General features: G+C 36.0%; 1 protein-coding gene across 2 annotated transcripts; it reads right to left on the bottom strand.

Moving 5' to 3' along the window:
• Window positions 1-1,567: 1,567 nt before the first annotated feature.
• LOC139766396 (uncharacterized) lies at window positions 1,568-10,239 on the bottom strand. 2 transcript variants are annotated; one of them, XM_071694983.1, is made up of 3 exons: window positions 10,127-10,239; window positions 7,655-7,981; window positions 1,568-6,332 (listed from the first exon to the last, which is right to left on the bottom strand). In XM_071694983.1, the coding sequence occupies exon 3, from the start codon at window positions 6,318-6,320 to the stop codon at window positions 3,879-3,881; it is 2,442 nt and encodes an 813-aa protein (XP_071551084.1). In that variant the 5' UTR covers window positions 6,321-6,332; window positions 7,655-7,981; window positions 10,127-10,239; the 3' UTR covers window positions 1,568-3,878. The 2 variants fall into 2 exon arrangements, with proteins under 2 accessions (XP_071551084.1, XP_071551085.1); XM_071694984.1 differs by having other exon boundaries at window positions 10,131-10,208.
• Window positions 10,240-10,845: the final 606 nt, after the last annotated feature.

The raw sequence follows: 10,845 nt of genomic DNA, 5'->3' as shown, positions 1-10,845 counted from the left end.
GGACAGGGAGCTGTGGTTTTGGTGTATCACACACGACAGCTAGAGACTGAGTGTGAACAAATGTGGCCTTTTTTGTATGTTTTCCTAGCGCTAGGATAGGAGAGAAAGGATACTGCCCTCATACCTCCTATACAATGTAGAAGGTGACTAAGAAGAGTGGGAGAAGGAAGCTGGAAATTCTCCCCTCCTGCATTACTTTGCAAAAGAAAGAACAGAGGAATTTGCCAAATGAAGGTTTTTTCCTTCAAGGCTTAGTCATCTGTTCTAGGTGTGGCCCCACTCATTCATGAAATAGCAAACACATATGAAAGAAAGTCATGTTTGGTGAGGCTGTATCATTGGGAGTTCAGTCTCATCAAAACATTCTCTCCCTGTTGCTGGAAGTAACACAGCCTTGGGCTGCAGGAGCCTTTAGAATGAGGTCCTGGGTAACATCAGGACTTTCATAGTAACTTGTCTTGGGGTGAAAATTGATATACATGAATAAAAAGTCACTTTTGGTGTGGTTGCATCAATGTCAATGTATGAAAGACAGTACAATCTCACCAAGGAATTTGTATTTGTATTTTCACTGTACTCATACATTTTCTCTTAATGGTTATCAAATAAGGTACCCCCTTAAAAATTGCATAGGGTCAACTCAGACATATTCTAATCCATATTTAGAGCACAGGAGTTAAGACGGTGGATGGACAGCGTGTGACTGTCAAGGGGTGACATATGTCAAAGGAAGCATAATCTAAGTGTGGCTTGATAACAGGTTTCTTATGTAGGAATATTTCATGCACTTTCTTTCTCTAGTAATCATCTATATTTTTACTAACTAATTCATTTAGTAATCATCTATAGTCTACACTTAATGATCACATAGTTTTACCCCTTAACCAATATATGCATGCAGTGTAGGTTATTTACAGATCATGTAGGGCTCCACAGTTATTTATATCTAAAACAAATGAGAAATGCTTTTAAGTTGCAATTTTTAACCAACATGAAAGGGTTGCCCTTACATACTCAGTATATCATACTTACTGCCCTAACATTCAATATATTCAGTGCTTGAAGTGTGAAATGTTAACAAGGGAGATGGCAGTGAGTGTGGGTTAGGTAAGGGGTCCAGGGGTATTCCTCTCCCAATAAAATTGTGAAAAAAAAATAATTACATAAGAGCATAATGCTACATTGTGGTGACATATGAGGAAAAGATATGAAAAAAAATCATTAGCTTAGTAATTTTTAGGTTGTTATAGTATATATTGTTTAGTTAAAGAGGGGATAATTATTCGATTCTAAATTAATAAAGTGGATGACATTCCCATGTTAAGACAAAAAGGGGGATCCCATCTGCTTATTTAGAAAAGGGGATGATAATTTTATATTGAGTTACCGAGGAGAATGCCATCCTCCCTCCCTGAGCCCTGATTATATTGCTATATAGCCATGTCCTAGAATTAAAAGAGGATGTCACATTCACGCCTTTCCTACATAATTAAAACACAAAATCTAATATCAGCACAGGAGTTTTCTATTTTTTCATTAGAAATTAGGAATTAATGTAAACAATGAAATACTTAATATCTTTAATCTAAGCTAAAAACTATATACAATAATAACAACATTTACAAAAACCTGAATGAGCATTGTATTAAAAAAATAAGGAATGCCACTTTTTTTGGCAAAACAGATCCCAAACCTTTAGCTTCATTACCACCCTTTATGAAATAAAATATGTTTGAAAACAATCCTCTTCAATTCCAAGAGTACAAAATAAATTAGCAATTTCCGAATAAGGTCACAAACATAAAGAAATCTGATATTCAGTGCTGGGTAATTATATCGAGGTAGGATGAAGGAAAGCTGCTAAAAGCAGTGGGAAGTTTTAACAAGGGTGTAAGGCATTTGTGCAAGTAGGAAGAGGGAAGAGTGAGTGGTTCCAAGTGAAGGTTGGTCTGCAGCATGGATGTGTGATGTCACAATGGTTGTTTAATTTGTTTATGGATGGGATTGTGAGGGAAGTAAATGTGAGTCTTGGAGAGAGAGGTAAGTATGCAGTCTGTAGGGATGACAGGGTCTGGAAAGGGAGTGAGTTCCTGTATTCTAATCATACAACACTGGTGGCAGGTTTGAGTGAGAAACTGCAAATGTTGGTTACTAATTTTGGAAGAGTGTGCAAATGGAGAAAGTTGAGAGAAAATGTGACTAAAAGCAAGGTTATTAGGTTTAGTAGGGTTGAGGGGCAGGTTGCTGGGATATGACTGAGGAGGAAAATTGGAGAAAGTGAAGTGTTTTAGATGCCTGAGAGTTGAACAAATGGAACCATGGAAGCAGAAGGGAGTCATAGGGAGGGTGAGGGGGGTGAATGTCCTGGGAGCACTGAATGTGTGGAAAAAGAGATTGTTGACTAAAAAGGCTAAATGGGTGTATCTGAAGGTATAGTTGTCCCACCACTATTTTATGGACGTAAGGTGTGGGCTATAGATGAGAATATGAAGAGAAGGGTAGATATGTTGGAAATGAAATGTTTGAGAACAATATGTGGTGTGAGGTGGTTTGATCAAGTAATGAAAGGGTAAGAGAAAAGTATGGTAATAAAAAGAATGTGGATGAGAGAGCTGAAGAGGGTGTGCTGAAATGATATGGAAATAGGAAGAGAATGACTGAGAAAAGGTTAACAAAGAAGGTATATGTGTCAGAAGTGAAGGGAACAAGAAGGGGGAGACCAAACTGGAGATGGAAAGATGGAGTGAAAAAGATTTTTGATGATCTGGGCTAGAACATGCACAAGGATGAAAGATGTGCATGGGATAGAGTGAACTGGATGAGTGTGGTATAAAGGGGTTGACATGCTATCATTGAAATGACCAGGGCATGTGAATTGTCCGGGGTAAACTATAAACCATGGAAAGGTCTGTGGGGCTTGGTTGTAGATAGGGAGCTGTGGTTTTGGGGCATTATACATGACAGACAGAGAATGGATGTATGCAAATGTGGCCTTTCTTTGTCTCTTCCTGGCACTGTCTCGTTAATGTGGGAAATTGCAATCAAGCATGAAAGAAAGAAAAGAAAAGGATGAAGGAATCAATCTGAGCAATTTTCATATTAGGTACATAGATGAAGCATAAACAACAAAACTTGGTTATAGATGGAATGATAAAAGGGAATGGGAATCTTTGTGAAATACGAAAGTGAAGAGAGAAGATTGAGACACTGCAAGTTTAAATATTTGGGTAGCAGAGATATACAAGTTTAAATATTTGGGTAGCAGAGATATAAAGAGATATAAAAAGAACTTTTTTTAGAGGCAGTCATATTGCTAGGGCTTTAGTAGAGAATACTGAAAGGGTAACAAGGGTGAACTATCTCGTGTACTGCAGTTTGTAATGAGCAATGGAAACAACATTATTGCATACTAGTTAAATAAGTCCCTAACAATTAGGGCTTCCAAATATAAGTAGCCTAAATGATATTTCTAAGAAGCGGATGGAGTTCAGAAAATGGATGAACTGACAGTGAAGATATAAAGAGACTTAGTATTGTTAAGTGTGCAACTGATCAAATATATAGAGATTTTGGATGGTAAGAAATATCAATAATCTTATGAGGAGAGAATGCCTAGAAGAGTGCTTGAATGGACTGGAGGAAAAACAAAATGAAGGAATAAGTATTGAGTTATTTTTATGGAAGAATATGCACTGCTTCTAACAAATCATTATGTCTGGAGGATACAAGACTTGTTTAACTATATGGCACAAATAACTTAGGTTGGAAAGAGCTCATTTATATACACTCTTAGAAATTGGAAGAATACTTTGTTATTAACACAGCCAGCACATCAATCACACTCAGCACATTATCAAATCACACATCCAAAGAATTATTTACAGTGGCAAATGGTTTCTTGTGGTGATGTTGGTGTGAAGAAGCATTTCAAAATCATGTACTACTGTCCAATCTACTGGGTATGGGGACTGTTCAAGGTACCGCCGTATATCCATCATAGCTCGACGCACAGATCCTTCAGTTACTACATCTGGCACAGGAAGAAAATTATTGGGCTGATGATTATCCATCTTATATTGCTGTATAAGTCGTTCTGCAGAATAGTTGCCCTGAGAAACCGTGGGTGCAGATACAGCATGGTCACGGGTGCTTGTAATTACCCCACGATTCATGGCATTTCCACTAAATACATCTCTGCTACTGTAAAGATCAGTGCTATATACATGTGCACCTAAAAATTTGTTTGTTGCTGCAACAGAAGAAAACTGCTGACCGCCTCCACCACCCCCTCCAGGAGGACCTACATTACTTCCTCCGGGTACTACTGTCTCTGCTGGGTTAACGGGGCCTCTAAGGAACCCATCATAATTGCCGATGGACTCTTGTGTTGATGGTGGAACTGGAAATCCAAACATGTCTCTACTATAAGTATTATTAAGAGTCTGGGGATTTGCTAGTGGTTTCATATTATTAGGAATGATGGATGGATCTTGCATGACATCCATGTGGTTGCCAGCATTGTGTTGTTCTGGGTTAAACTCAAAGCGATTTTGCTGTTTATTTTCATTGGTAGTTTGGGAACCATTTTGGTGAGGGTTTGAGGATACATGGTGCTGAACATCTTTGTTCTCACTTAAGCCATGTTTTCTCTTCCATGTATCTAACCAAGTAGACGTGGGAATAAAGTCAACTTTTCCCATTAAATCAGCCAGCTCTTTAGCTTTCTGACGAAGAACAGGACCTGTTAGAGGGACATTATGATCTTTTACTTCATTATACCACTTAAAGAGAGCTTCCTCAACTTCTGATGCAGATCCTTTTCTCATGCGTTTCCGATCTGCTGATGGATCGCCATAGAATGCTTTGAGAATTGTGTCTTTATTCTTTTTTATTATGCTCAGAGTGGACTTTGATACATTATACATATCTACCCACTCTCGTAACTTAACATTAGGTTCAGCCTCCATCTGATGGATTATTTCCACTTTTTGTCTCAGTGATAAAGATGTTCGGGTTTCTTTTTCATATGCTGAGTGGAATAACTGCATATCACCATCATCATACTCAGAAGGATGGACATTTTGTGTCTCAGTTCCATCATACTGCTTGGGACGTCCACAAGTTACATTATTCCGCTTCTTCCAGCGAGCAAACCAACCTTCTGTTGGTACAAACTCAGGTTTTCCAAGTGATAAAGCAATAGCCTTTGCTTTCTTTCTCAAAATGCCAGCAGTAATGGGTAAATTTTTCTCTTTTACTTTTAAATACCATACATACAGTGCATCTTCAATATCAGGAGCTTTACCCTTTTTGTTCCGTCTTCGTTCCTTATCAGGACTATTTACATAATTTTTTATGATAAGGTCTCTGTTTTTCATCATATGCAGCATCGTTGTTTTGGGTACATCGAAGAATGAGGCCATGTCCCGCAAGCTCCACTTCATAGGTAAGCTCTCCACAGCCTTTACAATCTCAAATTTCTGCCTTAAAGTTAAAGTTTGTCTTTTGATGCCTTTGCCTGAACGACGAACAAAGTCATCAGTCTCTTGAAGGCTAATTTGTAGTAAGCTGCTAATATCTTGGGCTGTAGGTGAACAAGTATCATCATCATCTTGATCAGAGGCCTGGTCATCTTCCAATTCATGGTCATCATCTTCATCTTTGATATCACTTGCAACAACTGCTTTTTCATTATCACTTTCTTCACCATCACCATTTTCATGAACACCGTCACCAGTTCCTTCAGTTGAGAAAGTAATATTGTGTCTTTTCTTCCACCTCTCAAGCCATCCTGTTGTAGGTCGAAAATTATAACTTCCTTGAGACACAGCAAGGTCTCTGGCTTTTTCAAACAAAACAATATTTGAAAGGGGTAACTTTTGCTTTTTAGCAGTTTTGTACCACTGGTATAATGCATGTTCAACATGAGGAGCCTTTCCTGATCTTAATCTTTTTCTTCTTCCGTTAGGATTACGTTTGTACGCCTCTATTATTCTATCACGTGCTCGTAAGATATTGAAAAGAGTATTACGAGGTATCCCAAAATGAAGTGCCATTTCTCGGTGTGATATTTTATTAGGTAGTTTCTCTATTTCTTTCAAAATTTCTACCTTACGTTTCCACGTAATTTCTGCCCGACGTTTGGGCTCCACCTTCTTTTGAGACTGCATAAGCAAACGCACCTCATCTTCAATTGAGCAATCATCAGATAAATTAAGAACAATTGTACTTTCCTCAGTGGTATCCTCTGGTATGTTTCCATTTTGCTGCTGCTGCTCCACATTCTGGCATGGTACATCCTCCTCTTTGTCTAGCTCCATTATGAAAATATTCTGAAACAAAAAAGAAAATTAACTATAGTACTGTATGGTTTCATGCCTGTTCACAAGCATTTTTCATATGCAACAAGGTGGTTTCACTTTTCAGATAGGTTATGAAACTGAGGGGAGGATGTCATTCAACAATAATGTGGAATAAAAGTCTTATAAAAATATACTAGCAGGTAAATCATAGAGCAACTGATAGACTAGTGTATATATCATTAAGAGAAGCCAAATATATAAAAAAAATGGGTAGAATTGGTTTTTATAAGTTTTCAACACATACTACCAGACAAATGACTAATAAATGTACATAACAGATAAACGATTGCAGGGATACAATTAGAAGAGGTATGTCTGATGTGTATGTTAACAATGAATTCGCTTTGATGAAAGTATGAAAAATGTGGAAATTATGAGACTTGATTATGCTTGAACTAAGTACATATTATAATTTAAAAGAAAACTGCCCTACCTGCACGAAGCACAGACACCAGTAAAGTCTTTTCTATTTTTATTACACTCAATTGATAGTATGTATGATTTAAGTTCATCATACTAGTTTCATTCATATTCAGTTCAAACTTGTTAAGTTACCTGTTTGTCTATTTCATTTATATTTTCTAAATTTCATTAATCTAACATTCTAAATTATCATTATTTTAAGACTTCATAGAACTAACGATTTCACCTAAAGCAGATGCTATAAGGAAAATTTGGTAGATAACAGAAAGACAGAGAGCATATACATCTTTATTCTGTATATCAAAAGCCTTGTACCCAATAATGTGTAATGGATATTTAGCTTGTGTAAAGGACCTATCATCAATGGTAACATTCTACCTTGCTGTTCTCTACTTTACCAACTGAACAAAAAATTAAATTAATGATAAAATAATATGCAGGTATGACTGAGATATGGGATAAATAAAGATTAATGATAATAACTGTTTTTGCTATAACACAGGTAAGAGCTGCTTGCTTAGCACTGGAGACCTGACATGATCTTACCAGCCATGCACAAACAGCTACAAGTAACATCTCAAGAACTATTAAAGATGTATTACACAAAGTGATAATCTAATTAAAGCATTATGCTGAGGAGAAATGGGAATACAGAAAAGACAGGAAAAAAATGTCAGTTTACTGAGGTTACCTGTCCCTTAGATAAATGAATATCCTATCTTCAGTTGACAATATGACTAACAAGGTATGAATGAACAGATATAGTACTGTCATATGAACTCATGTAAGGTTACTTCATAAAATGATAAAATATTACAATATGCCAGGTATTCTGTATATAGTAATTTGTGGGATGAATTAGAACTTACCCTAACTTGAGTTCAACTGTCACTTAGTTTCAAGTAGTGAAACCATGACATCCTTGATAAGTGATATGCTGCTTGAACAATGGATCAAGGAACTGTGCCACAAATCAGGAACAAAAAAGGCAAGTTGCATCCAACTTAAGGAATACATACAAAACCTTGCCCTCTTCTTGATCTAATTAACCCAATAATAAAATTTCAGTACATGCTGCTCTGATTAATACATTTCCAGTTAAAGATCCAGTCCTTACAAGTTCAGTATTCAATAAGGAGAACATATCCATCTGCGTCAAGATACAGAGTCTCTGTCATGAAGTCTGGTATCATGCTCTGGAAAAACATAAAGAGTAAAATTATTCAATATGAAAAATCAATCATGATAACAAACATTACAAACTGAACAACATAGTACAAAACCTTTCAAATTACATCGCAGCCCCCTCAGTTTCCTGTGCAGTATCATATACCTCTGCACCCTGCCATTTAACCACCAAAAGCTGCCCTTATTCCTGGTGAGTAGGTAATTACTGCTGTACTCTACTGTTAGTAATACTTGTTTATTTATTCATATCTATTATTCTAAAATTCTTATGCAGTTACAGGGTGGATCAAGTATGTACAGTCTCTCAGTTCACTTGCAGATATCAACTTGTGTCTAATGTGCTGAAATGAAACGTGGACTTCTGTAATAACATGTTCACTTCATAGTTTTTCACGAAACATTTAGTTCATTCATTAAATGGGACTAGAGTAGCCTTTCACACCTCCATTCAATCATTTCATTTAAATATCCATTTTCTTATTTGGAACATCTTTGTTTCATTGCTCAAGAAACAGGCAGCAACATTATATGGATCTAGAAAAGTACCTTAGTCAACTGAACACTGTCCCATTACTTTCAAATCGATGAGATTTTATTTGTACGGGCAAAGTTCTTCAAATCCAAATTCCTTTGAAAAGATCAGGGTTCTAATCAGAGATTTTCTTCTTGTTACAGAACCTATATTTCTGATGGGGGTTTTCAATTTGTAAATATTATTTCTAAGCAAAACAAATAAATACATACAACAAAACAATTAAAAACATTCATTTATTGCACCAACACAAAATTCTTCCTTGTCTCCAACTCTAATGAGTGTAATGAAGATTATGGTAAAGATTGGATGCTTGTTGGACAACACTGTAGGGGGAGACGAATAAAAACACAGAATTATGGGAAATAAATTAGAAAAACCTGGAACACTACCCCTACAAATTCAAACTTCAGAGACTCATGCACCATATTGGTAGGAATCTCAAATGTATGGGCATTTGGATTTTGGATGACTTCAGACTGGAGATCTACCTAGAGTATACTTCTATAAATTTCAATAATACTCCATGTATTTTTTTGGGGGTATGACACATTATGCTTCTGACCATGAAGCACAAGTATAATGGGTTTAAGGGACAGGTCTAGAGATTTATCACAACACAAATTGTTTTATGTTTTACAGCTTCATTTGCTGTATAATTTGATGTAAAACTTGAAATAAGTTAAATAAAAGACAAACAAAACCAGGTGGATGTCTATCTTCTGTTGTCTGCAAGAAAGTCATTTGTGAATATCCTCGCACATATAAAGACATTCTCCTATTATTTTGGAATGCTGTAGTCATCCATCGTGTTCTACTTGACAAGGTTTGACAAATGTGGTACCTAATATTTCCTAACACTCTGAAGAGTTAAAATGAAGTTATTCCTTAATTTCCTTCTAAAGCAAAATCCTCCCAACTTTGTGTATACCTGACCATAACACATATAAAACAGCAATATATGAGCACCACAACTCTAATTCAACTAAATGCAATGAAAGGAGTCTATTATATAATATGCATCTTATCAAAGTCTATAAGTTGTCTGTGGTGCTCCAAAATTAGAACTTCACTACTGAAAAGACTAAACTGCTCTAAATCATGGTCCACAGGTGTGTATTCTCTAAATACTGCACTAACATTGTAAAACAAAATACATGAATATTCTAAGCTAATTATATTGGAGACATGAACTAATTACTCACCCCCACCACATTTATTCCTCTCTCTGAACATACAATATCATTAAGAAGCAAAATCATTTAATATTCTGCAACACCAAAAGGACAGAGAAGCATTAAAAATACCAGTATAGAGGACCCTTGAGGATTCTGAACTGGAATAAACAATAAGTAATATCCAAAGCCATTAGCTATGAGGACTTTTTTTTTTATCATGGATGTATCTGTTAGTTTTTCACATTCAACTACATTAAATTAAGAGTAAATCATATTAAAGCTGCTCAGAATCATGGTATTGCAAGCGGCTTTATTCTAACCCCTCAGGCTGCAAACCTACAATTATGTCAGAGCCAGTCATTATGGTGAGAAGTATTCCCTAATTATGTCAACACTTAGCAAACCCTGAAAGAAATGAGTGTGGTACGTGACACTTGACGTACCTACACAGTATGTTTGAAGTGTCAGAGGCAGTTTAGTAACGTAAACACAGTGCATCCAGCCTTCCTGTTTGTGACATGACAAGACTAATCTATTGTTATTGTAACTTGTTAGTAAAGCGAGTAATTGAAAAATAATCTTACTATGAAGTGAATAGGAATTTCTTCGTGAATTTATTCCAAATTATACTTTAATCAAGTTCTTCCTTAAAATATGAATATTTGATTGATGATATAAATGATATCAAAGGATTAATATCAATACTACATGCGACTACTTTTGTCAACTTGTATGTAAGCAGTAGCTTGGAGGGCACTTCAAAAACAGCGAAGAATTAGATAGAAAAGGATCTTTTACTTTCGGGTATTTCATCATTTCGGCTTACATATGATAATTCATTTCAACCTATCTTTATTTTCAGATGGAATCTCGTTTTTAACATCAAGATGTAACATAATTGGATGACTGGCAACTTAAGCTAAGTACCCAAAAGTCCTGTAGTTGTGTTGTTGCGGCATTATTCCGGTCCAAGTGGAACCATCGTTATTTACCAGTAGTTGATTTGGATGTTTATAAGAATTGATCGTCACCAGGTTGATGACCTTTCATCAGCTTCTATAAGGAAAAGTGAGAACTCACGATAAACCAACAGAAACATTAAAATTTAATCATTGTTCGCATATGAAGCTGGTATATATACATATATCGTGCTGACTTTCGA

The sequence above is a fragment of the Panulirus ornatus genome, chromosome 57 (genome assembly GCF_036320965.1).
Source record: "Panulirus ornatus isolate Po-2019 chromosome 57, ASM3632096v1, whole genome shotgun sequence".
Classification (NCBI taxonomy): domain Eukaryota; kingdom Metazoa; phylum Arthropoda; class Malacostraca; order Decapoda; family Palinuridae; genus Panulirus; species Panulirus ornatus.
This window is presented reverse-complemented; position numbering and strand designations above follow the sequence as displayed.

Coding starts and splice junctions, on each gene's coding strand:
- LOC139766396 (XM_071694983.1), bottom strand. CDS start 6,320: ATGGAGCTAGACAAAGAGGAGGATGTACCATGCCAGAATGTGGAGCAG.